General features: G+C 41.9%; 1 protein-coding gene across 20 annotated transcripts in view; it reads left to right on the forward strand.

Moving 5' to 3' along the window:
* Window positions 1–27,966, forward strand: part of TTLL5 (tubulin tyrosine ligase like 5) — a 285,367-nt gene that overhangs the window by 44,943 nt on the left and 212,458 nt on the right. For all 20 annotated transcript variants that reach the window (XM_045060268.1, XM_045060271.1, XM_045060262.1 and 17 more), the window contains 6 exons: window positions 10,147–10,248; window positions 12,042–12,133; window positions 13,167–13,274; window positions 23,914–23,995; window positions 25,869–25,930; window positions 27,079–27,173. In XM_045060268.1, the coding sequence (XP_044916203.1) occupies window positions 10,147–10,248; window positions 12,042–12,133; window positions 13,167–13,274; window positions 23,914–23,995; window positions 25,869–25,930; window positions 27,079–27,173 (541 nt within the window). The remainder of the gene's footprint in view (window positions 1–10,146; window positions 10,249–12,041; window positions 12,134–13,166; window positions 13,275–23,913; window positions 23,996–25,868; window positions 25,931–27,078; window positions 27,174–27,966) is intronic.

A 27,966-nucleotide genomic window follows, 5' to 3' on the forward strand; every position in this document is an offset into this window, starting at 1 on the left:
GCTTCTCTGGATCCGCAGCCTCTAGTAATTTTGAGTCATGTGTGTTTTATGTAGATGTTACTGAAGATAAGCAGTTTGGGATGAGATCACTAGGCCATTTTACTTCGAGGCTCAACAAGGAAAACCGTAATTTTTCCTAAAGAGACAGCCCTGGCAGCAGATATAATTGGCTTCCTCGCTAGAAAAGAAGGGTCTTATCCCGTAACACTTGTTTTGGGCCTCGAATTAATGCTTAGGCGACATAAAGATTAAATTCATTTCACAAGACTGTTTTGTGAAGTAAATATTTTGTGTTAATTCTTGACCTTTTTAAACTTAAGAAAAAAGACCAGAAATAGTTTCTTTTTAGAGTCATAATTTCCAGGTGTCCTTGTTGTTGTTTTATTAACACAGGAAAACTGTCATTATTTTCTTGCACCTGGGCAAAATATTGAGATGTTTAGAAAAAAATTGTAGTTGGGCCCAGCATTTTGCCCCAAAAGGTCCACCCTACTTTTGAGTTTGACGAGTATGTTCTTGCTTTGCACCAGCAGGGGACACTCAGTTTCCAGAGAGGGGCTCCATTCTCTACCAAAATGGTGTAGATTCTCTTTCTTGTCAGAGGTGGAATCCAGAAAGACTTTGTCCTGGATTTTACAGTTTTCCGTGGATCCAGTATGTGGTCTAAACGATCTGACAAGGCCCTTTTTGAGCCGGAGCTAATAGCCAAATTTTCACTGAAACAGGAAAAATAAAAAGTTAAAAGAAATTACAACAGAATGGACTTGAAAAGCAAATACGCTGTCAGAGACCCAAAGATAGGTAGCACTCGCCATGTGGGGAAGTGAAGGTGTCCAGCCAGGGACCGGAGACTCCCATCCTCACTGGAGGTGGGGGGAGAGGTCCGTGAGCAGGCTCCACTCAGGATCTGCCTTTTCTCTGCCTCGGCCGTGTTATTCAGTGGAAATTCAGAAAAGACCCCAAAAGCATTAGTAATGCCTTTGCCTTCCTCCCCACCCCCAGTTCCTTCTTCAGTAGCCTTCCTTGCTAATTAACACTGGCTCCGCAGGGATATTTACCTTTTCTCTGCTGGATTCCTGCGGTTTTGAAAGAATTCAGGTACTTGCCGGTTGCCAAGGAATTCAGATTACCTCACAGGCTGCACACTGTCCAGAATCTCTGCCACAGCAGCGAGGGGGGTTGGGGGGGGGTGTAGAGACAGCAACAAGGGGAAGAAAACCCTCTCCAGTGCTCATTGTCACCCTCCCTGGCAGGCCCTTGCTGTTTGTGAAGTTTGAGTCATTTCTGGCTCTGAAGACAGGGGATCAGGCTGGTAATCCCCTCCCAGACGGCTCTGTGGGGCGCTGCCCAGTCACTGCCCCACTTTGGCAGTCTCTCTCTCGGCTGCAGCTGGTTGACAGCAGATCAGAGAGCTCTCGGGCCTCTTGTTCTCTTCCATAAGATTTTTCTGGGTCAGGCCAGGATGAAACCCAGTGGCTCCTGGCAAGGCTGCCTGAGGTGCTGTCTCTTCATCCTCCAGGCCTCTCTGGCTCGGAATGGCTACACCTGCTGAAAGATAACTCCTGTGCCACAGCCAGGATCCCCTCAGGGCCGGCCTCCTCTTTCCTGTGTGCATTTGGACTGAATGTGTGTTAGATTATGTGACTATCAGAGGGGAGGGACCAAGTGTCCTACATCCAGATTAGCCATGACTCTGGCTATGGTGCAGTATCTTTGAAGAACAAAACAGTTTTTGAATGGAGGAGGAGAGTTGAGAGGATTCCACGAATTCTGTGCTTTCCTTCCTGCTTTGCTTCCATACTGGTGAAGTTCCTGGGACAAGCAGCTCAGGTGCAGCTTCAGTTCATGTTATCCAGTACCTTCTATGTGTCTAACACGGGAACCCTGCCTTCACACAGACACTCGAGTTTTAGACAGGTTGTTACCATTGTCTCCATTCTCACTGAGAAGCGTTAGAAGTGTGGCTTCTGACTTAAGAATTCATTGTCAGAATAAAGTTAATCTACATATGTTTCAGTGTGGTTAAAAAAAAAAAAAAGCATATGCTTCTCTCTTCATCGGTAGGCTATGAAATAGTACCCAGAATTTCAGATTTGGCGAAGAAGTAGAGGCTCCCCATCCCCCCCCCTTTTTTTTTTTTCTGTCATTAGAGCTTTTTATAAATCTTGATTTCATTAAGAGGGAAGTTCAAGACTCAGTGCATCATGTAGATTTCAGTATGTGTTAGGAGCAGTATTTGCAAACTTGGTCCTGGGGTGGCTAGTAGGGAATTACCTCTTTAAGATTGTGGCTAATAAAGAATTTGTGTTGAAGCTTTCTGACCTCAACAGGCTGAAATTTGATATGTGAAGGTCTAAATCAGGAGGTCACAAACCTAAAGGCTCACAAGGACATTCACTGAAAAAGTTGCCCTGGTGGAAGCTGGAGATCACATGTGCCACTTAAGGGCATTTACTATTCAGTGCCTGCAACTCGTTGATATGTGGTGGTGCTGTGGTCTGAATGTTTGTATCCTGCCCCCCCCCCCAATTCATATGTTGAAATCCCACCCCGCCCCCCCCCCCCCCAAGGTGATGGTATTAGGAGGTTAGGTCCTTGGGAGGTGATTATGTCATGAAGGTGAAGCCCTCATGAATGTGATTAGTGCCCTTTTATAAAAGAGGGCACAGAGAGTTTCCTGGCTCCTTTCACCATGTGAGCACACAGCCGGAAGCTGCAGTCTGTCTGCCTGTATCTTGATCTTGGACTTCCCAGCCTCCAGAACGGTCAGAAATCTATTTCTGTTGCTTATAAGCTACCCAGTTTATGGCATTTTGTTACAGCGGCCCAAATAGACCGAGACAAGATGGTATTCCAGATCTTTTGGTTTTTTAAGGTTGGCTGAAAATCTAGGTTTTTACTGAGAAACTTACTTCTGTTTTAATTTTAAAACCATTTCAGACTTCTAGAAAAGCTATAAAAATAGCCCAGAGTTACCTTTTGCCTTTCATGGAGAGACCCCATTCAGGTTTGGCCAGTTATCCTAATAATGTTCTCTATAACAAAAGGATCTGATCCAAGATCACATGTTATATTTAGTTGTCATGTCTCTTTAGTCTTCTTTAGTGTGGAACAGTTCCCATAGTCTTCCCATGACTTTTATAACCTTTGCATTTGTGAAGATTACAGGCCAGTCATATTTTAGAATGTCCCTCAGTTGAATTTACCTGATATTTTTTCATGCTTAGACCCAGGTTCATTATTTTTGGCCAGAATAGCACAGAAGTGATGCTGTGTTGTCATTGCATTATATCTGATGGCCCACGATAACTATTTAGTGGTTTTTTTTTTTAATTAAAAAAAATTTTTTAATGTTTATTTATTTTTGAGAGAGAGAGACAGAGAGACAGAGAGATAGAGAGACAGAGAGACAGAGAGACAGAGGACAAGCCAGGGGAGGGGCAGAGAAAGAGGGAGAGATAGAATCCAAAGCAGGCTCCAGGCTCTGAGCTGTCAGCACAGAGCCTGATGTGGGGCTCAAACTCATGGACTGTGAGATCATGGTCTGAGTCCGACGTTTCACCAACTGAGCCACCCAGGTACCCCTATTTAGTGGTGTTTGACCACTTGATTAAGGGGGTATCTGCCAGATTTCTCCACTATAAAGTTACTTTGTTTTTCCCTGTGTAATTAATAAGTATCTTAAGAGGAGATACTTTGAGACCATGTAGAGTCTCATTCCACATCTAGTTTTTACCCAGTGATTTTATTTTTTTATTTTTTAATTTATTTTTTAATTTACATTCAAGTTAGCATATAGTGCAACAGTGATTTCAGTAGATTCCTTAATGCCCCTTACCCAGTTAGCCGATCCCCCCTCCCACAACCCCTCCAGTAACTGTTTGTTCTCCATATTTATGAGTCTCTTCTGTTTTGTCCCCCTCCCTGTTTTTATATTATTTTTGTTTCCCTTCCTTTATGTTCATCTGTTTTGTCTCTTAAAGTCCTCATATGAGTGAAGTCATATGATTTTTGTCTTTCTCTGACTAATTTCACTTAGCATAATACCCTCTAGTTCCAGCCACGTAGTTGTAAATGGCAAGATTTCATTCTTTTTGATTGCTGAGTAATAACTCCATTTTATACACACACACACACACACACACACACACACACACACACACATACCGCATCTTCTTTATCTATTCATCCGTTGATGGACATTTGGGCTCTTTCCATACTTTGGCTATTGTCGATAATACTGCTGTAAACATTGGGGTGCATGTGTCCCTTCGAAACAGCATTCCTGTATCCCTTGAATAAATGCCTAGTAGTGCCGTTGGTGGTTGTAGGGTGGTTCTATTTTTAATTTTTTGAGGAACCTCCATACTGTTTTCCAGAGTGGCTGCACCAGTTTGTATTCCCACCAGCAGTGCAAAAGAGATCCTCTGTCTCCCCATCCTAGCCAACATCTGTTGTTGCCTGAGTTGTTAATGTTAGCCATTCTGACAGGTGTGAGGTGGTATCTCATTGTGGTTTTGATTTGTGTTTCCCTGATGATGAGTGATGTGGAGCATTTTTTCAAGTGTCAGTTGGCCATCTGGATGTCTTCTTTGAAGAAGTGTCTATTCATGTCTTTTGCCCATTTCTTCACTGGATTATTTGTTTTTTTGGGTGTTGAGTTTGATAAGTTCTTTATAGATTTTGGATACTAACCTTTTATCTGATATGTCGTTGGCAAATATCTTCTCCCATTCCATGGGTTGCCTTTTAGTTTTGCTGATTGTTTCCTCCGCTTTTTATTTTGATGAGGTCCCAGTACATTTTTGCTTTTGTTTCCCTTGTCTCTGGAGACGTGTTGAGTAAGAAGTTGCTGTGGCCAAGGTCAAAGAGGTTTTTGCCTGCTTTCTCCTTGAGGATTTCGATGGCTTCCTGTTTCACGTTTAGGTCTTTCATCCATTTTCAGTTTATTTTTGTGTATGGTGTCAGAAAGTGGTCCAGGTTCATTCTTCTGCATGTTGCTGTCCAGTTTTCCCAGCACCACTTGCTGAAGAGACTGTCTTTATTCCATTGGATATTCTTTCCTGCTTTGTCAAAGATTAGTTGGCCATACGTTTGTGGGTCCATTTCTGGATTCTATATTCTGTTCCATTGATCTGAGTGTCTATTTTTTACCCAGTGATTTTAATATCCATTGATGTTTCTTGCCTGAATTATTACTATGACAGTTGTTAAATGATGATTTTCTAATTCCATCATTCCTTTTTTCTTTTATTATTTGGCATTTTGCTCCAAGGCAGAGCTGTCTCTTCTTCCCATTTATTTATTCATTTATTTATTTATACCAGTAAGGATTCCTATTTTACTTAATGGGTTATGATGCTTTGCTGTCAGGATTTATTTTAATATCATAGTGTCTCAGGTTTGGCCAACAGGAGCCCCTGTAAGCTGGCTTTTGTGTCCTGTCATTTCTTTGGGCACCAGATGTTTCAGGCTCATCTTGTTCGTTCTCTGTCCCAGCTCTGGAATCAACCATTTTCTCCAAGGGGCATTGATTGCTTTTAATGGAGAAGAGTATTTAGGAATCAAGATGTGAGAGCTAGATAAGCTCATTGCTCTGGGGTGTCTCTGCTCCAGGTCCTTGAAATGGGCAGACCTCAGAAATCTATGTTTGTTGGGGCGCCTGGGTGGCGCAGTCGGTTAAGCGTCCGACTTCAGCCAGGTCACGATCTCGCGGTCCGTGAGTTCGAGCCCCGCGTCAGGCTCTGGGCTGATGGCTCAGAGCCTGGAACCTGTTTCCGATTCTGTCTCCCTCTCTCTCTGCCCCTCCCCCGTTCATGCTCTGTCTCTCTCTGTCCCAAAAATAAATAAACGTTGAAAAAAAAAATTAAAAAAAAAAAAAAAAAGAAATCTATGTTTGTTATGTGTTCATGTACACATATGCACACTGACATCCATATTTACTTTCGTAAAATGTTTCCATACATTGAAAAGCAAGAATTTATACTAATACCTCCCAATTCTTCAAAACTACAGGGTTCATTCTAGTTTTTCCCTTTCCTTGTTTTTAGTCTCTCTTCTCCAATAGTGAGAAATCTGACTCCCATTATCTCTAACATATTTATATACTCAGTTCCCTTTTGTGTAGCCAATCTCTCAACCACCTTGGCCACCGCCCCCCTCAGATGCCCTCCTTGTGTGGATTTTTACCCCTGTGAGGCCGCCACGCTACACGGATAACCTCCTTGTACTGCCTGTGGGCTGCCTTCCTATCCTGTCCATCTTCCTGATGTAAGCGCTGGCTGCAGGAAGGAAGGTCTGAGTTTTAAATGTTGGCCAAGTCATTCAAGTTTTTTTTTTTTTAAGTTTGTGGGTTAATCAGAACTTGATTAGTAGGCCAGTGGGACCTTTGGTCTAGACGATACGAAGGAAATGTTGGAAGATGGTGACCAGAGATGGAAGTGGTCTGTTTAATAGGGACTTTGGTGAGAAGCGTGGTATCTTCCTGGCTTAGCAGGAAAGATGAGCACACACACCTACGTGGTCTTCCACATTCTCCGTCAGGCTAAGGAAATAGTGTAGTTTTTGGCTCTTTTGATAACTTTCCATTGAGCTTAAGTTTTTTTGTTTTTCTCTAATTCTTGCTCCTTACGCTCTTTAAAGACCCACTCTGTGACACTAATAATCTTGTCCTTGCTGGAGTTGAGAATATAAATTCCTCAGTGAGAAGGATGATTAGGAGGAAGAAAACTTACTTTTTAGAGATGCAGTTCTATTGAAAAAGAGGGCGTAAAAATGACAGATGTGTGGAATACCAGGTGACTCAACCGCCAGGCTTTTGCCAGGCTTTTCTTGTTGACCAGGTTAGATCAGATACTCTTATTGAGAAGAGATGAAAACCCTCTTTCTCTGAAGCAGAACCCTTTCCCTCCCTCTCAATCATTATTCTTCTAGGGGGGAGGATGGCAGGAGGTATGTCACTGTGAGGTAATGTCTGGATGAGGCAGGCAGCCTCTGTGGGGCCGCGTGGGTCCTCTGTGCATTTCAGAAGGATTCAGAGAATGATGGTCTCCTGCTTGATTGGAGAATGTCTACAGAAGCAAGATTGGAATACACAGGCAAGGTTTACTCATCATGGAGTGGCATGGTTAGAAGTTAGGTGATAACTAGTGGAAGTTTCTGAAAAAAATCACAGGTCCTTCTCACACACAGATAGAATGGTCATCAAGCCCTTGCCCCTTAGCCGTACATGCCTGGTCAACATTTTCTCTTTGTCCACATCCTTCTTCCTGTCCTCGTGTTTGTTTATTTTAATTTTGGGTTTTTGGCGGGGGTTGTTTTTCACTTCTCTTTCTTTGGCTTTTGTATATTTCTAGTACAGGGAATTAGGAAGAGATAGTGGGTGGGTGAGAAGAAATAGAGAAGAGGAAAATTTTTAAATGCTGCCCTTTAATGTGGTAAAAACTCATGTTGACTTCATAGTCTGAGTAAGCATATGTAAATAATTTGTAAATCATATGAAAATAAACTTGTGGCCGTCCAGGATTTTTTTTTCACACACTTGGATATGCCTCTTGGGAAAACCACTTTAGTGAGGGGTGATATGGTTATAGTGGTATGTAAACAGGGGTTGATATTTACCATAACCATTCGACTCGAGTGTCCTTTTGTTGATGTTGAGCATCACTGGAAAGTTTTCTCTTTCCCTGCTTACTTCCTTCAGAGGCACGTATATTTTATACTTTGGTCTTCTTTTGACAGTAGTCCAGGATATCAAATTGCTGCTCTGTTTTCAGTGGGTTCCATGTTTAATCCCTCTGTCTTTTGCCTTCATTCCAAGTTCAGGAATTAGTCTCCTACGCTATGCTCATAGTTATGTTGTCCTGCAGACCTAGGTTTTGTGTGCTGTTAATGTTGCCATTATTGTTTTCCTAAAATGAACTTTATAGGTCAGTTCTGTTATTTCTACAGACGTGTATTTTAAATCTACCATTCTGCTGTCATTTTATTCTTTTTGCTTAATAGTTTCCATAGAATGCTATGGTGCCAGCACTGTATAGGCACCCCATAGGTGTCTTGACCAGCAAATGCTCTGTCATCCACAGCGTCGTGTACACAATTTCCCAGGCCTGGGTAACTCTGTTTTCGTTTTTCATCCTTCCTGTTTGTCTAAGGTTCTATCAGAGAAACAGCATCTTGTGGTTAAGAACATGTGTTGTGGAGTCAGTGTGATGGGGGGGGGGGGTTGGAATTTATGTATTTATTAAAGTTGTTTTCTTTGAACTTAACGTTACGTATGGAAATGCAACACATTATTACAACAGCCAGATTTGCAAACAGCAATATTGTGGGTGAGAAAATAATTCAATTTAGGGAGAAATGATTGTTTCAACATTTAACCAGATGTATAAGAGACAACAACATTGTGACTAAGGGCATGCGTTTTGAATTGGACAGCCTTGATTTTGTTACTGGCCATGCTGTTTCCTTTTTTTTTTTTTTTTAAGTTTTAATTTAAATTCCGGTTAATTAACGTAGAGTATAATATTAGTTCCAGGTGGACAATATAGTGATTCAACACTTCCTTAATCACCTGGTGCTCATCACAAGTGCACTCCTTAATCTCTCTCTCTCTCTCTCTCTCTCTCTCTCTCTCTTTTTTTTCCCCTTACCTGTACAGAAGCCTTTTGTTTTGATGAAGTCCCGCTAGTTTATTTTTGCTTTTGTTTCCCTTGCCTCAGGAGATGTGTCTAGAAGTTGCTATGGCTGATGTCAAAGAAGTTAGTGCCTATGTTTTCTTCTAAGATTTTGATGGTTTCGGGTTTCACATTTAGGTCTTTCATCCATTTTGAATTTATTTTTTGTGTATGGTGTAAGAAGGTGGTCCTGTTTCATTCACCATGTTGCCGTCCAGTTTTCCCAAACACCGTTTGTTTAAGAGACTTATTTCCATTGGATATTCTTTCCTGCTTTGTCAAAGATGAGTTGACCGTGCTATTGTGGGTTCATTTCTGGGTTTTGTATTCTGATCCATCGACCTATGTGTCTGCTTTTGTGCCAGTGTTATACTGTTTTTGATGATTACAGCTTTGTAATACAGCTTGAAGTCTGAAATTGTGATGCCTCCAGCTTTGCTTTTCTTTCTCAGGATTACTTTGGCTACTTGGGAGCTTTTGTGGCTCCATACAAATTTTAGAATTGTTCTAGCTTTGTGAAAACTGCTGGTGGTATTTTGATAGGGATGGCATTAAATGTGTAGGTTGCTTTGGGTAGTATAGATATTTTAACACTATTTGTCTTCCAATCCATGAGCATGGGATGCTTTTCAATTCTTTCATCAGTGTTTTATCGTTTTCAGAATATAGGTCTTTCACCTCTTTGATTAGGTTTATTCCTAGGTATCTTATTGTTTTTGGTGTAATTGTAAATGGGATTGATTCCTTAATTCTCTTTGCTGCTTCATTATTGGTATGTAGAATTCTTTGCAACAGATTTCTGTTTGTTGATTTTGTATCCTGAGACTTTACTGAATTCGTTGATCGGTTCTAGGAGTTTTGGGGTGGAGTCTTTTGGGTTTTCTATCTATAGTATCATGTCATTTGCAAATAGCAGAAGTTTGACTTCTTCCTTGCTGATTTGGATGCCTTTTATTTCTTTGTGTTGTCTGATTGCTGAGGCTAGGACTTCCAGTACTAGGTTGAAGAAAAAGTGGTAAGAGCAGACATCTCTGTCTTATTCCTGACTATGGAGGAAGAGCTCTGTTTTTCCCCATTGAGGATGATTATTAGCTGTGGGTCTTTCATATACCGCCTTTATTATGTTGAGGTATGTTCCCTCTAAACCTACTTTGTTGAGGGTTTGTATCAAGAATGGATGTAGTACATCCATTTGGACAAGTGATTTTGGACAAGTTACTTAATCTTTCCAGGTTACGTTTTAGTTTTTATGTCTACTCTAAAAATCAGATATAATATTACCCACTTCAGAGAATTGCTTTAAGGAATGAATTACATATTATATATGAAATACCACGGGAGTGGGCATTTATTAAGCACTCACTGTTAATGACGTCACCCTCCTTTTATTAGTATCACACTGATCCTGAGTTCAAGCCTGTATTTCCTTGAACCCCTGTTCCTGGCATGTAACTTGTGTCTTTTCTATCAGGTTTGCAACCGTGCGATATGATCAAGGAGCCAAGAACATTCGGAACCAGTTCATGCACCTGACAAACTACAGTGTGAATAAGAAGAGTGGAGACTATGTGAGGTACTGGCTGCATGCGAGCCGGGCGCCAGGAAATCAGTTTCACGTGCAGGTGCCGGAAATGTGGAAAGTCAACTTGTTGCACTCCATTTATCTCCATGGAACTTACAGGAAGCTGTCGTTTAACGTAGTTTTGAGGCATATCTGCTGTTGCTTCTCCGTTGCTTGCCCGGTTACGGCGTCCCCTTTCTCTACCAAAATAGGCCTTCCCACATTTCGTCTTCACTGTCTTTCCTCACTTGACTTAGGGGTGGGAATTTAATAGGCATATGGAACTTTTTAGAAGACAAGAAATGAGGTCATTTCAGCACTTGGCAAAATGTATCAAAAGCTTAAAAAATATTGGTATCCTTTGACCCAGCATTTCCATTTCTAGGAACTTAACCTTAAGAAATAACAAGAGATGTGTGCACAAGATCAGAGAGAAGAATGTTCATGACTGTACATTGTCAGGTGGAAAAAGCAGGTTACCAGACACTACTTGCAGTTTAAGTTCTTTTTTGAATCTATAAGATAGCTAAAGCTGTTTATTTTTGCTGAGGGAGAGAAAATGTAAACTAGGAGGATATATACCAAAATGTCAACAGCGCTTAACTATAGTGGATGAGATTATGGGTGGGTGACTTCTGTTTTCTTCTCTGCACTTTTATGTATTTCCTAAAATTTTCTAAAATAAATGCTTGTATGATCAGAGGGAAGAAGAGTTAGGAATAAATTAAATGAAGAAAGAAATGAGGCCATCTCAGAGAAGGGATTCAGTGGAAGGGAGTACCAGCACAGCTGTGTGGAAACATCCCTTCTGCTCTGTTTTCTTTCATCCTGATAATTTTGCCAGAAAGTGGAAAAATAAAAAAGAAACCCAAACAGTCACTTTCTACTCAGACTAAAAATAGGTGTCTAGAAAGTCCAAGGAAAGAAAGAAAAAGACTCTGGAAGTGATGGCATAGTTGCCAAGGCTGTGTAGATTTCACGGAGTGTCCTGTGACCAGTGTTTGGAATTGAAGATACCCTATCGTTCACCCTGGAAGATGAGCAGACATGCACCCAACTGGTGGGTGGTGGGGTGGTGGTAGGGAATGAGGGGGCATCTGCAAAACACAGTTTCCAGATTGCAAGACCTTTCCAGTAGTCATGACAGTGTACCCCGTTTGGCAGTCTGCTGCTCTGGTGGTGGGGCACTTCACTGATTTTATTGTCGCTCTCACGGATTCTCCCTTCAGTGATACCTCAGAGGGTATCCAGAAAAGCTGTGTGGAGAGCTACCACTAGAGAGGAGAGAGCCTGCTTCAGATGCTAAAGCAGTTCCATGCTAGGTTAGCTCATTACAATGTTATACTACATTAGTTCACTAGCCAACCAAGACTCAGTTCTGGTCTCAAAATGGGATTAGGAGTTGTTTTGTGGGCTCATATGACTTTCACCTCAAAGACTAGGTTAGTATCCCCACACGTGTCATTCTGTTCATGTATTGTGGCCACTCTTAAATTGTTTACATCCTTTCACACATTGCTTCCACTCGTGATACATAATAATTGTTTGCTTAAGGAAGAATTTGCTGCCTTTTCCCCTGCCCCCCCCATAAGAGAAGCTATATGCATTTTCATTAAAAAATAAATCAGTGGTAGAAAGGGATATATGACAAAGGGACTAAGAATAGGTGCTGAGTGGAGGTCCGCAAAGGGAATGTTTTCCTAAAGATTAAAAGGACAAGTATTTGTAAAAAAAAAAAAAAAAAATCTGGTTTCTACAGCCAGGCCTATTTGCATGTGTGACTTTGGTCCATTCCTTTGTTTTAGTTGTGATGATCCAGAAGTGGAGGATTATGGGAACAAATGGAGCATGAGTGCCATGCTTAGGTATCTGAAACAAGAAGGTAGAGATACAACTGGTGAGTACCAGGCCTTTTTCCTTTGTGATCTCTCTTTTCTGTATAACCTCACTGTGCCTCTCAGCATGCATCATTGTCTCTAATTCTGGTAGTGTCTCTGAGACTTCTGACAGGGTCGTCATTCTTTTTGTTGTTTTGTTTAAAAAAATTTTTTTTTAATGTTCATTTATTTTTGACAGAGAGAGAGAGAGACAGAGCATGAGCGGGGAGGGGCAGAGAGAGAGGGAGACACAGAATCTGAAGCAGGCTCCAGGCTCTGAGCTGTCAGCACAGAGCCTGACTTGGGGCTCGAACTCACCGTGAGATCATGACCTGAGCCGAAGTTGGACACTCAACCGACTGAGCCATCCAGGCACCCCAGGGTCATTGTTCTTGATGTTGATTTTTCCTGCCCTATAGAAGATGGAAAACAGGCTTTCTGTGACGCTCCTTTCCCCCCCCCCCCCCCCCCAATCCCTTTTCTTGTTTCTAGTTTGGAAGGCATAACTTTGTCCTTTAACCTTTAGTGAATTTATCCTTCTTGAATGTTGAGCTGCAGACTGAAGTACTGTCTTCATATTGGCCCTGAGTTCAAGTTTTTCAAAGTTAATCTGCCTCACTCATGTTGAATTGGGGAATGAGCAGTGTCAAGTCTGAGTACAGGGCTTGGAGTCAAAATGGACACTACTGGCTGAGCCTTGAGCAGAATGGGAAACAGTGTGCAAAAAGGCTTAGCTCAGTCCACAAAGGGGAAGGGCGATGGAGAAGCCTGAGAAGGGGGAAGTAAAGCTTCTTTTCCATTCCATGTCTGTCTTTTGTCATAGGATGCCACTTCAGTACAACCCCTGAACCCACATTCTTGACTGTGTCACCTTATTCATAGATAATGCCGTCTCCTGGAGTACCTATTTGCAAGACCGCCACCTGGAGACTTTTTGGAATGAGCACATGTGCTTTTACAATCACACCGTGTTCCAGAATCCAGTTTTTCTACTCTGTACATTATAGTGTCTCTTCCTTCTTCTTCTTCTTCTTCTTTTTTTCTTTTTTGTAGCATTGATGGCCCATGTGGAAGACCTGATTATTAAGACTATAATCTCTGCTGAACTAGCTATTGCTACAGCCTGTAAAACCTTTGTTCCTCACCGCAGCAGTTGTTTTGGTAAGGAGACTCACGAAGCCTAATATGTTGTGTGAAAAGGGGCTTGGGAAGTTGTGAAGGGATCCTGGGGTAGAGAGGCTCTGTGATTCTACAGAAGTAAGAATGTGTGTGTGTGGCGGGTTTTTCTTTCTAAGCTCAGGTGGCATATGAGGGTCCTACTAAGAGGCCAGTGGTGAGCTTAGTTGGAGGTCCCCTGAGGACTCACAGGCTTTCTGTGCGGGAAGCAGGGATTGGAACTAAAGTGTGGGTCTCTCTGTCAGAGTGCAATCAGAAAAAGCCTGCAATGGACTGTACAGGAATCCAGCTCTAACAAATATATTCCAGAGCCCCTTGGCAGCCAGACTGGGAACCGTTCCAAGAAGCTCTGGCTGGTACCAGTGTGTGCTTTCTCCCAGTTTCCAATGACTCCTCCTTTTTGTTTTAGTCTTCTTTCTAGTGGGTTTCTGCCCCCCCTCCCTTTTTTTCCCCTCCTCTTCCTCCCTCCCTCCCCTCTTCTCCCACCCTTAACTCCCTGATTGCACAGAGAAGGAGTAAGAAACAGTTCACAACTCCTGGATCAGGAAGCCTGTTGCCTACTGACCCACTGGCTATGACTGGCACCGAGGACACCTGCGCACTTTGCTCTCTGTGTGGATGTGCACTGTGTAGTGATTGCCAGTGTGTCTGTAAAGTCAACTAGGCTTTCAGCAGGTGTTAGGCTTTGTTAGTAAAACACACTAGGGTTGTTGCTGGGGGGATAATGAAAGTAATACAGTAGTAAGGATATCAGAGTCATGGCTCGCTCGGGAGTCAGGGTAGCAGGAAAGTGAAGAACACGGACTTCAGAGCCTGACGGACGGAATTAGTGTGAAAGCCATTTGCACCCCTTACTTGTTTTCTTATTTTCAGCAAGTTACGCCAGTCCTGTTTCCTCCATTATAAAATTGTACTAATGACGGTACCGATCTCCCAAGGATACCAGGAAGATCAAATGAGATGATGTATGCCAAGCACTTGGCCCAGTGTCTGGTCCTCAATTTGCAGTCAATAGAAATTATTTCTTTGCTATTTTTATAACTAGAATGAGTAATTCTTGATCTCTTTCACGGATTATCGTAACAGTCTGTACTTGAGAGGCAGTAAACAAAGGGAGGTGTTGAGACCAGGAACAGAAGACCGTAGACAAACCAAGACCTGAAATTATATAAGAAAAGGAGAGGTTGTGGTACATTTTCTAAGTACAGACGTGTTCATGTCCTCTAAAACCCTACATGGCTCTTTAGGGTTAACTAGTCAATAGAAACTTGATAGGACTTCCAGGCTTCTAAGTACCGGACCACAGCTGAATTTTCTAGAATTCAGTTTCTCCTCTTACACCTTATAATCCAGCTCTACCACTGAGCACTCCATGCCTTTGTGCCTCGGTATAAATGCTTCGGTCCTGTCTGCCTGGCACACTCCTGTTCATACTCTCAGACTAAGCTTGACATTGTCTCTTCTAGGAACCCTTGCTTAACAAAATGCCCTGTTGTGCCTCCTCTCTCATGCTGTTCTGTTGTGTCCTTTTCCTCTCATATTGTGACGTTTTGTTTACACATGTGCTTCCCTGGTAGTCTCCGAGCTTAACTTCTCGATTGTCAGTAGTCTCTCTCTGTCTCCCCTTCCCCTCTCATCCTCTTGTGGCCAAACCACACCTTACACTGACTCCCTGGACCTGCCAGGTCCTTCCCTTCGCCTCTGCCCTTTGCACCTGCTTTATCCTGCATCTGGAGTCTTTTCCTCGTGTTCCTTTACTTAATAGATCACCGCCATCTTTTCAAGATGAAGTCAAGTGTCATTTCTGTGGTGAAGTTTTTCCTAAGTGTTCCAGTCTGAGTTAGCCCCCTCCACCCGCAGCTTCCCATGCATAATCTGCAGTGGTACCTGATTGTCATCTGGCACCCATTTATGTGTCTGTCTCCCCTCCTGGACTGGAAGCTCCCTGTAGACAGCAGCACCGTCTCCCTAGTTTCTGCTCCTCTTGTGCATAGTGGTTTTTTGCTCTTAGGAGATGTTCAAGAAATGTTTACTGAACATTGGTACTTGCTTTAATTGCCTTTTGGTGGCCTGATAGTAAGCTTCTTAGTAGATCTGGTTTGGTAAGGGCCTAGAGCTCTTAGCGTTAATTATAAACTGCTTGAAGAAGGGGTGCATAGAACATATCTTCCAACTTCAAAAACCTCATTGGATTAAAAAACTAAGGTTTCTTTTCCACATCTACTTGGCTCTTATACGAAGCTTAATTTCTTGGTATAAAAATCTTTGCTCTTTTTGAACAAATTCTCTTTGAGAATTTCCGGAACTTAATGGCAGTAGAGATTCCAATATGAAATAAGCAGTGACTTTCCCTGACTCAGTGAAATACCCCCAAGTCCATTTCATCATCTGTGGGTCTCCTTTCCTCCTCTTTGCTTTTATTCCATTTTAATAAAGTGAGTGCATCTGGAGTTTTTTAAGTTGTTGACTGTCTTCTTGGCTTTTGTGGTTCTAATTCCACTTCCTGTCGGCCCTGGGATTTTGTGTGCTTCGTTAACCTCCCCCCCATCAGGTATGATTTTGTATGTGTGCGTATATTTGTGTGAGTCTCTCTGGCTCCCACTTACTCCTACTAACTTCCCTTGGGATTTGAGTTACAAGGAATAAAACTGTTTTGTTCGTTTTTTTTTCTTTCTTTCTTATTTGTTTTAGAGTAAACAGGAATTGAGAACTTCCCAGAAGAATTTGGCTTACACAGAGCATTGGTGCTTTTAGAGGAAGCCAGTAGTCCAGTGGTGGGGTTCACCATATTCTTTTATTTATTTATTTATTTTTTAATTTTTTTTCAACGTTTATTTATTTTTGGGACAGAGAGAGACAGAGCATGAACAGGGGAGGGGCAGAGAGAGAGGGAGACACAGAATCGGAAACAGGCTCCAGGCTCTGAGCCATCAGCCCAGAGCCCGATGCGGGGCTCGAACTCATGGACCGCGAGATCATGACCTGGCTGAAGTCGGACGCTCAACCGACTGCGCCACCCAGGCGCCCCGTCTTTTAGTTGTTTCGCCCTTACACATTATGAATGTTGGCCAGGAGCATTCCAGTACTATCTAAGTGTTTCTGTCTCATGAATTCTTTCCTGCTCCACCACCTGTGATGCCCAACTGTGCTTTTAGGTACTTCTAATACTCCCATTCATTTGTTTATTTATGCATTTAACTTATTTTCAGTCCCTGCTCTGTGTAAGGCATAGATTATAAGCAATTATTCCTCTCAAACCAGATTTTACATGGGATGATATATATACACACATGTATGTATACACACACACACACACACACACACACACACACACCTGCATTGTATTATTGTCATTTCAATGTAGACTTAGTAACCTTCATAAACTACTTGAAACTTAGCCATGTAATGCCTTCTCATAGATTTGTACATCTGGAAAGGACCCCAGAGAACAATTAGTCCATATAAAGAAGTCGGGGCCTGAGAAACTAAGAGCCTTGCCCTTGGTTCCAGGGTTCACGAGTAGAAGAGCCCACATGAAAGAGACCTGGCCTGGAGGGCAGGGGCCCACAAGATGGTTGGCAGGCAGGTCACCTTGATCATTCCTTGTACTCTTGATTTACAGAGTTTTTGATGCCCCTCCCAATAAAATAGATTGCTGGCAATCTAATTTTTACTGCCCTCAAGATTGTAAAAATATGGTACCATGTGAAATATATGCGTAAACAGCCACCCTTTAAACGTGCTTAGGAAATTGGCACTGTGACATAACTGGCGAGGAGAACAGCTTTTTTGACCAGTTGGAGAAAAACAGCCCAGAGCAACAGGATGTTAGCTGTCCTTTACAGATGCTGCTGCTGACGGCAGTTTTATCTATGTGTGTGAGGATGGCTGAAGTGACAGGCTAAGACCCTGGCCCTCTCCAGCCTGGGATCCTCTGGGCCAGCTGTCCGTGCCACTTGTAGAGCTGGCAAGGCTGGCTTTGTTTAGGTCAGAGACCGGTAGCATCTTTGCTCAGGACAGTCCATGGTCAGTACACCTCTTTGTTGAATGAGCGCTGGTTTGGCTTTTCACTGCTGTTGTTCTAGACCATTTTGCAGGGTAAGCCGACATTCTCAAAGGGTGGGTGTCCATAAATATTTGTTGAAGGAAGGAAAGTGGGCAGCATACATTCCTCAGTTACGTAAACTACTTGACCACCACCAACAACATCGTAGTGAAAGTCAGCAAGCAGTTCACTTTCTGGTTTAGCCCATGCTCCTGTTCAGGTGGGAAGAGAAGTTACCGTAGAAAGTAACTCGGGAGAAAGTACCTACTGGTTGTTAAGCACTTTTCCTTGGTTATTCCCTTTAGCCCTGTTAACAGAGTTTTGTTGGTATTTATTACCCATGTTTTATAGCAAGGAAAAAAGATCTGGAAAGGTCAAATAATTTATGCTAGGTTGTGCAGTTAACAAATGGCCAAGCCAGGTTTGGGATCCAGGTCTCTTTGGCCCTTTCTCCACTCACATAAAGACAAGTTCTGATGAGCCCAGCCACTTTTGGCATGCCCCATATCCTGGATTCTCCTTCTGCTCTCCTGTAACTAGATCTCAGGAAAAATGATATCATTCTTTCTAGCAGATCAGGCCTGCAAAAGGCACTCTTCGGCTCTAATCAGCAGTCCTGAATCCTAGATACTCCTTTCAAATCTACCTTTACATATGGTAGCCAGATACCCTATTGATTTATTGGACTAGTTAACAAATTGGCTCTGGGATTTTTCTTTTATTTAGTTCATTTTCCTGTGGGATCTTGATCTGTTTTTTTCCAAATTCTCCTTCTGGACCCCAGATAAAGACTTCCTCCTTAGGTTTGCAACTCAAATCCAAAGCCAAGGTAAAAAGAATTTCCTTTATACAATAGCATTTGACTGGCAGTGTGGACTGGCTAATGTCAGCACTTTCCACTGCCTCAGGATTACGGCTCCAGCTGGGACTTTATTTCTGGGGAGGGTTAGTGGATTGATTTCACAATTAGTGGTGTGCCATGTTTAGTCATCTGTTAGCCCTTGGATGCGTTATTATTTTCTCTATCAAATCTTTTTTCTTCCTCCCTTCCTAGACCACCTTTTATCAAGTTTTTTCTTAATATGTCTTAATATGTAAAAACCTTAATAGGAATGTCTCTTATTGTCCTTGTGGTTGGTAAGCTTTATTATGAATATTTCAAGTCTTGTGGCCAGGGTTTTTTTGGGGGAGTAACTACAAATTACTTGTCTTTTTGAAAAATTTCTACTCCTGAAGCCAAGACTACACTGTATGTTAACTAACTGAATTTAAATAAAAAAATAGGGGCGCCTGGGTGGCTCAGTGGGTTAACCATCCGACTTCAGCTCAGGTCATGATCTCACAGTCCGTGAGTTCGAGCCCCGCGTCGGGCTCTGTGCTGACAGCTCAGAGCCTGGAGCCTGCTTCCGATTCTGTGTCTCCCTCTCTCTCTGCCCTTCTCCTGCTCATGCTCCGTCTCTTTCTGTCTCAAAAATAAATGAAAACATTTTTAAAAATTAAAAAAAATAAAAAATAAAAAATTTAATTGTCAAATGCTTTTCACGTACTTTTTTTTTCCCTCTTTCTTCTTCTCTTTTCTTTATCTGCCTTTTAGTATTTCTTGATTGCTTCCTAGGTGCCTTTTATGGTGCAGGCTGCTTGTAGTATAACGATGGGTAAGACATGGCCCTGCCCTCAGGTGGTGGGGAGGAACAGGCAGGAGATCACAAAAGCGGTACGGGCAGTAGAGTGACTCAGGTGCTCTAGGAACACACAAGAGCTATCAGCAATGCCCAGGGGAAGCCAGGGAAAGCCATGTCTACCAGAAGGAATACAACATGCACAGCGTCGTGCCAAGGCAGAATATGGCAGTTTGTGAAATAGAAGCTCAGTGTGACTGGATGCAGCCTGCATAGGCTGGGGCGGCAGGAGTTGAGGTCACGGAAGCAGATTGGAGCCCCGTTCTAGAGGACTGACGTGTAAATTCCTCCTGGAGACAGCAGGCAGCGACTGGAGTGTTTTGAGCGGGAGGGCAGTAAGATTGTTATTACTCTCCTTAACTTTTATCGTGATTTGACCCAAAGCTTTGGATGACAGAGTAACAACAAAGGGAATAGTGTATACCATGACTAGAAGTGACGAATTTAAAACCCTTCAAGTACCACCTGACGTCAAGTATCTGTTGTTGGGCCAGTTCACAGCCTATCTCTATCTGACTATTAGATTTATGTCTTAGAAATTCCGACGGGCATGTGGAGAATGGACTGCAGTGGGGAGAGACTAGTCCTAGGGAAACGAATGGGAAGTAAGAAGTCTGTGGTGATAATGTACACTTAACCACGTGATCCAGCAGTCCCACTTGTAGGTGTTTCCCCAAGACAAAGAATGTTATGTGTTCACACAGATACCTGGATATGAAGGTTTATAGCACCTTTGTTCATAGCCGCCAAAAATTGGAAGCGGCCCAAATGTCTGTGAACTGTTGAATGGATAAGCAAGTTGTGGTATATCCAGAACATAGGATCCTACACAGCAGTAAAAGGAATGAACTACACTGTTGATACGTAAAAACATAGATAAATCTCAAAAGCACACTTCTAAGTGAAAGAAGCCGCTCTCAAAGGTTCATCTGAATGATTTCCTTTATTTGACTTTCTGGAAAAGGCAGAGATCAGATCAGTGGTCGCTGGGGGGATGGGGAGTGAGAATTGGCTGGAAAGGGGGGCACTGGCGTGTCTGTGGTAGAATTGTTCCATATCTTAATTGTGGTGGTGGTTACATGACTACATACATTTGTCAAAACTCATCGAACTATAATTTAAAAGGGTGAATTTTGTTGGATGTAAGTGATACAATAATTTTATTTTCACAAACTTGTTTTAAAACAAGAAACAGTCATAGGTGGATGAACCTCAAAAATGCTGATTGAAAGAAGCCAGACTCAAAAAAGTATATACCGTATGCTCCCATTTATATGCCATTCTAGAACGGACAATGAATCTATGGTGAAAGAAATAAGAATAGTAATTATCCAGGGGTACGATGAGGGGAAGCAGGGTATTTACCAGGAAGGGGCATGAGGGATCTTTCTGGGATGATGGAAATGTTCTCTGTGGGTCGATATGAGTGTGGATTACGTGGATGTATCCAGTTATCAAGCCTCATCAAGTTGTACACTTAAGATCTGTCTCTTTCATTATATGTAAGTTACATCTCAAAAGAGAATGTAGAAGCCTGGATTAAAGAGAAATGGAGAAGAGGTCTGGTAGTGTGTAGGTTTTGGGAGGTGGTGAAGAGAGTGTTTCTAGCTTTGGAGACTGGTGGAACAGGCCACCATTTTCCACTGTGAAGAATAATGGGAAGCCAAACAGGTTTGGGGAAATAGAACGAGTTATATTTTGTTGAGTGTTGAATGCTCCTGGGATATCCTAGTGAAGTTGTGTAGAAGGCAGTTGTGGAGTTATGGACTTGGTATTCAGGAGACACTTGACTAAAGATATAGATTTGAATGTCATCATCATAATATTAATTGCAGCCATGAGAATACATGAGATCGAAGAGAAGTAGAATTGAGAAGGAAAGAGCCCTGAGGATGCCACCCTGAGCAAACCTGCCAGTGAATAGCTGGGCAGAAGAGAAGGAGTGAAAAGAGGAGGAGAATCAGAAGAGAGCAGTGTCGCGGAACCAAGGGAGAAGAAAGTTCCAATAAGTAAGGGGTGGTCAACAGTTTCAGATGTTTGGGCTTAGCAGTAAGGTGGTCTTTGTTGATCACAGTGAGAACAGTTACTGCTTTAGACAGCGGGAGCAAAAGCAAATTCTTACGGCTTGGAGAACGAACAGGCGTTAAGAAGGTTAAGGCAGCTAAGTGTAGATTGCTTCTTCAGGAAGCTGCATTCAAGAAGTGGGGAGATAAGGACACGAATGTGAAGTGGTGATGAAGTCAAGCTGCTTCTTACTAGTCACGCATATAATTCTCAAGTTTGTTTGGATTTGTCTGGGGGCTGAAGGAAATACATCTCATGAAAGGAAATTTTCCTAAGGAAACATTGTTGATCGAGGTGGTAGCACCAGTCCTTTGAAAATACTTGCTTTTCTGTTATGATGGGGACCACACAGAAGAACAAAGAACGTAGTTCTCAGAGTGGGCAAAGCCTAGCTTGCCCGCACCCTTTAGTGACAGGAACACTTGGTGTATCTCACCCTGGACACTGAGTTTTTGAAATTCTAGACCCTGCTGCTAAAACACACAGTATTAAAAGGGGAAGTTTAATATTCTCAGGACAGCATACTTCTTACCTTTTAAAATCTTTCATGTCCATAGAAAGGACCGATCGTAAGTTAAAAGGGTCATTATGAGGACTTTTGTAGCCTGCCAAAGACCGAAATTATTTTTCTTAAACTGAGTTGATTATTGGAAGAGGTCAACCTGATACAAATGCCCTCTTTTCACTCCATTTACCACCCTCCCACTTCCAGCTCCTCAGGTGAGCTGGGCTCTGCACTGTGTTGTAATGCCACCACATATTCACCCACTTTGAAATGGGAGTAGATCCAAGCCTCGTGCGTGTACAGGTGCCGTTAGATCCAAAACTGATTTTGCGATTGTTTAGCCCTGATGGGTTTCATTCACCTGGGTAAAAATTTAGCATGCCCAGTGAATGGGTGTTGTCTCTCTTTGGCTTATTTCATTTTATTTTTTCTTACTTTCCAGAATGTTGGTTCTCAGCCTTTCTGCTGGGATTCTTGGAATTTGCCTCTTAATTCAGGAAATAGTTAAGTCAATGTGCTGGCTGTTTAATGCAAGGTGTCTAAATAACGGGTCTCATTGATTCTCATTCGGATTTCAGTTTTCCTTCATTCGTGGTTCATTCTGCAAATCTGTGGTTCATTCTGCAGAGCTGGTCAACATGTGCTTCAGGCATTCTTACCCTGTTCCTCGTGCCATTATTATTAATAATATTAGCATTTTATGAAATAGTTGAATCCTGTGCTACCGCTTGTGTAATGTTAACATGGACTTGTGGATTTTGCAATTAAGTCTTCCTTTTTCAGTGCCTTATGTAGTGCTGTATCACAAAAGACTCTTTTTTTCAGATTGAAAGGGGAATATTCTGTGGGATGATTGAAGATTAGGTAAAATATTCAGAAGAATGGCAACTTTTCGTGGCAACTTTTCCCGAGAGAAAAATTCAAATATGATGTCTACCTGAATCTGTACTGCATAAATAGGGATTCTGGATATAGGTTTATAGAGCACACAGGTATTGAGAGATGGTGATTAATAGAGAAGGTCCGAGGGGTGAAACAATGCAAAAGAAATATCAGACAGAGAAATGACTTCTCCAAGTTCCTCAGTGAATAAATGGTAGAGTCCTGAGAAGGATCCAGGTCTCCAGATTCCCCTTCTAGGATTCTTGGTCCCATAGCAGATTTTCTGTGTTCAAAAGACCATCTGTGGCACCGTCTTTTTTTAGAAATTTACATTTATTTTTCTATGTTATTGAGAGTATTGAGGAATGGGAGAATCCTTTTTGAAGTAAAGACGTTTGTTTCAAAATGAGTTTCTGGAAGATACCTGGATGTGTTCTGTAGATGTGAGCTGTGGCCCGTGACCTCTGACTGAACTGAAAGGAAGCTCATCTTTTCTCTTGGAAGGAAGATGTAGATTATTTGAGGGACACGGAGTAGGAAGTTCGAGAATGAGTGGATCTTCTGAAAGTCAGATATATTTCATATATGTATACCAAAGAGGACTATGGAGAGGGTCTCATTAATAATAATAATAATAATAATAATAATAATAGTAGTAGTAAAGGCTGCTAGCTGAGTTTCCATAGTTAGTGTCATATTATCCCTGCATCCTGGGAGAAAAGGTTCTTGCTTTGCTCTTTGCAACAGTTGAGGAGTTAGGGAAAGAATCAGTAAAGAACCAGAAACCATGGAAATTTGGTCTCTGGCTCCCTCCCTTTTTAATAATATTAGTGGCGCAGGGTGGCTCGTCACAGTCTTCTGTCTTTCTATGTTGAGCCAGTGTATTTTCTGTCTTCAAAGGGAAACTGAAACCATAGGAGAGGGGAAGAATAAATGTATTTTACACTCAGATTTCTTCTTAATCTAGGCTGCCAAAGCAAGATCTTGGTTTAGGAAGACGCATTGGAAGGGCCCTAGAGAGAGTCCTTCAGTAGATTTTTCTGTTTTCAGAATATGACAGGAGGACAATCCAGAACAAACCTAAAGTATCATTGATGTTGGATGCACTTGTTACATTCCTGCTCCCAACACTTTTTTTTTTTTTAACCCATAAGCACAGCAGAATCATGCTTGCTAACTTTTAGAGGTCAGGTCACTTTCTGTGTAGAGCTCAGGAATGTCAATAGAGTGGATGATAAAAAGTGGAATTTTATAACATTGTCTCATCTCTAGAGCTTGATTAATTTCTCTGGGACTTGAAAGATTCTCTGCTCCTACTTCCACTCATTACTTACACTCACCAAATTTCTAGGCGTCTGGTGGGGGTTGATTGGATTCAGTCTTCTAGGATCTTTATTCAGTTGTGACATAGAAAATGATCTTATGTATTGTGTTATGTTGTATTTCTAGAACTCTATGGCTTTGATGTGCTCATAGATTCTACTCTGAAGCCATGGTTGTTGGAAGTAAATCTCTCTCCTTCTTTGGCCTGGTAAGTAGTCTGTTCCATCAACTAGAAAAGGACAGACCTTCAATGAGTAACACTAAAATACTTTTTTTTTTTTTTTTTTGGTCATTTCTCTTGGCACAAGATTTTTTTTTTTAACCCTAGTTATTAGATAGAAATGACTAGAATTTCTAAATTTGAGGGATTTGTGACACATGGTTAAAGTCCAGATGGCAACATGAATCCCTATCTTACTATAGTCGATTTGTGATCTATGTTTACTGTCTTCTTGAGCTTCCAACGGATGCTTCTTGTGAACCTTTTTATTTCCAGTTCTCTCTCTCTCACCCTCTCTCTCTTGTTTTTATTTATTTATTTATTTATTTATTTATTTTTAATTAAAAAAAAATTTTTTTTTTCAACGTTTTTATTTATTTTTGGGACAGAGAGAGACAGAGCATGAACGGGGGAGGGGCAGAGAGAGAGGGAGACACAGAATCGGAAACAGTCTCCAGGCTCCGAGCCATCAGCCCAGAGCCCGACGCGGGGCTTGAACTCACGGACCGCGAAACCGTGACCTGGCTGAAGTCGGACGCTTAACCGACTGCGCCACCCAGGCGCCCCCTCTCTCTCTTGTTTTAAAACTTTGTAGGTGTTCTGCTAAGGCTAAAGAAATGCATGAGGTATTATATTTCCTTTATTGCTACAGGTTTGCACAGACTCAAATCCGCATATACTATAAAGGTATAGAGCTGGGTCTAGGGTAGTGGGTATGATATTTGGTCCTTTTATCATCTGTGTTCTGGTATTCATCTAAGATTAGACTCAAAAAAACTTCAAACAATCTTACAATATTTGTAACCTACCTATTGTTTAAAAGAAGGAAAGAAACCTATTTTTTAAAACCAGAGAAGATTGTGCTTGTATCTGCAGCAGTAGCCAGAGTTTCTGTCAGCTGTACGCTTCTCTAAACAGCTAGAGAACCCTAGAGATTTATGCTGGAGACCACCCAGTGGCTGCATTTTTAAGGATGAAAGATGTTGGCAAAATGCCAAGTAATCAAATAAAGACAGATTGACTACTTCATGGGGTGGGAATTTGGCTTAACCCCAATAGTAAGGTATAGAACTAGATGTTACAGATGATTCAGATGTTGGGCTCCTCTTATGTTAAATCACCTCTTTGCAGATTGCCCAGCAAGGTGCATCATACAATGTTAGAGATCCCCAGAATGATGCATTGGTCCAGCAGCCAAAGTAATCCGGTTCATGGAGGAACACCTCAACACCAAAGCCAGCGTGGCAGTCACTGCCACAGGGAGGCTTCCAGCTTTTAGTTCATATTGTTTCTGTTTCCATGTGGGTTCCTGCTGCATCATCTGGTGATATTTTGGTATAACTTGTATTTTTCTGCCCTCGTTTGCAAGCCTACAAGCTTAAAAAGATTGATTTAGAACAGAAAATGAAGGCTTAAAAAAAAGTGCAAAGATTACCCCAGTTTCTTCTCTTGCTTGTGAATGTGATTTGACTATTGCAGCAGTAAAAAATAATTTGAATGATGGGCATACTTATAAAAGAACATATTAAAAGGCTAAATCTCTAAAATCCACAGTGATAATGAAGCAGTATTCTTGACTTGTTCACAATTTGATTTGCACAAGACCTGCTGAAATAAAAAGATTGCATGTCAGAGAACCAGCTTTGCTGCTGGACCTGCTTTACAGGGGATGAGGTTAGCAGTGGGCTTTTATTTCTAGTATTTTTGCCCAGACTTCTTTTTCTTTTTTCCCTGGATTTGACGTGCTTTATTGTGTTGCTTCTCATCGACATTTGGAAACTCTGCTATATTGGGGCCCATGAGGAGGAGCTATTCTGTTCGTCTATAACATCGATTGCCCTTTCTTTCTCTGTTCTATCAGTGATGCACCTCTGGACCTAAAGATTAAAGCCAGTATGATTTCAGACATGTTCACTGTTGTAGGTGAGTAGTAGCGTTTTCTGAAGGCTCCCATAAAAGTTAACCAGAGCATCCATGTTTGTCAAGCCTCCTAGGTGTTAATGACTGGCAGTTCCTAAGCCATGCTGAATGTTTTGTACTGAAAAATTATATTTTCAGGCAAGCGCTTCTATGTTCCTGCTCCCCCTGGCTCCATCCTGTCCTGAGGCTGAACCACAACTAGGGCTGAGACCTAATTCCTGGGGAACAGGAATTATGGGCCAAGGAAGAGAATTAAGCAAAGGTCTGGAGAAAGTCTATTTTTCTCCGAGCCAGGGGGAGTGCAACTCACTGAAGAAGCTTTGTTACAAAGGAGACTGGCTATATTTCCATTAGATGGCCTCTGCTGGTGTCAACATGCTCCCTTCTTTAGTACTTAGAACTAAAGGCAGCCTGGGAAAGAAATCCCTTTTTGAGTAGATAAGTCAAAACTTTGAAATGGAGATGGGCTGTCAGGTGGGTATGTTGTGGGTTTGTTGTTTTTGAAGTGCTCTAAAAAGGCCTGACAAAATATATCTGAAATGAACTAGTTACTTGGTGTACCAGCAAATGCAGTAAACCTTAGCTACTCTAGACTCCTTGGATGGGAATCTGCTTCTTTTTAGGAAGTGAAAGGAGCTCACACCTAATTTCTTAAGCCTATCATAGATAATCTAAGAAGCCTACTTTGGAAAGGTGCCAATAGACCACCTTTGGCAGTTCCAGAAGTAGATCTTGTAATAGGACAGGAATCCTCACTTGCTTCTGGATTCTCCCAATAAAAACAACATTATTTTCCAGTCACCCTCTAGGAAGCTGCTCTAAAATAATTTGTTTTTATAAGCAACTGTGTGTTTTTAAATGGTGGTTTGCACTTTTACTCTGAAGCACATCAGCAATCCACATCTATTTTTTCAATCAGATTCAGCTCCCCAACAAGGAAGGTTGATTTATCTGCATATTTTCCATTCTTGTCCTGTCCAGTTTCGGTGGTTTGGAGTTCAAGTGGAGTGTGTGTGTGAGAGAGCCATGCCTGTTCCTCCTGAGGATTTATGACAGTGCAACTGAGTTTGTATAGCTAAAGAAAAGGTGCAGTTAAACCTGCTAATTGCGTGGAAAATGGCGGGTTTTAATGTTTCCCATTCCCCATTCAGGATTTGTGTGCCAGGACCCTGCCCAGCGGGCATCAACCCGGCCAATTTATCCCACCTTTGAGTCTTCCAGGCGAAACCCTTTCCAGAAACCTCAGGTAAGCAAATTCAGCAGCAGGGAGCCCAGTCAAGGCCTATTGGAAAGTGGTAGCTGAAGTAAACGAGTGAGCCGAAGCACTATGGGGATGAGGTCACTTAAGAGCAGGAAAATTTGGGAATCATTCCAGACAGGAGGCTGTTAGATTCAGCTGTGGCTAATAGCATATGCTTTTAAACCAACTTCTTCTCTGCTTTTTGTTCTTCTTTTCTTTCGCCTTCTTTTTTCAGTATCTCTCCTTTTTTCTTTTTCTTTTTAAGAATCCCCTGCTTTTTTCATCCAACTGATAGGCTCATAAACAAGGCGCAGAGAGGGAGCCTACAGATTCCTAGTCATTATTCTGCTACATTCTCTTTGATCTTCAGGCTAGCTTTGTAAAGAAGATGCTCAATTGAAATAACGTCTTCTCTACAAGTGATTCTCTTCAAAAGGAGCCTCAGTGATCGTGAGGTGTTAATTGAGGTTAAATGAGATAAATGCCTACCATCCGCTGTGCCTGTCTGTCTGAAAACATCACTTGATCGGGCATCGCTCCAGGCTTTGTGTCCTCTGCATTTGTGTTTCAGTTAAGCCAATCAGCTCATCGTTCTGTCTGTCATCGAACCCATCGCTGCCTGTCTAGACCTGGCTAGTTTCCACTTCTGTTCTTTGCCTTTAACATTTCTTCTTATCTAAAAGGTCTCCCTTCCTCCTCTCTTCCCATCTGGATTGATTACCTTGCCTGCCAAGAAGCTTAGAGATTGTTTCTTCTTATTAAACCCATCCCACTCAGTCAAGACCTCTGTTTTTTATTT

Source organism: Felis catus, chromosome B3, assembly GCF_018350175.1.
Source record: "Felis catus isolate Fca126 chromosome B3, F.catus_Fca126_mat1.0, whole genome shotgun sequence".
Classification (NCBI taxonomy): domain Eukaryota; kingdom Metazoa; phylum Chordata; class Mammalia; order Carnivora; family Felidae; genus Felis; species Felis catus.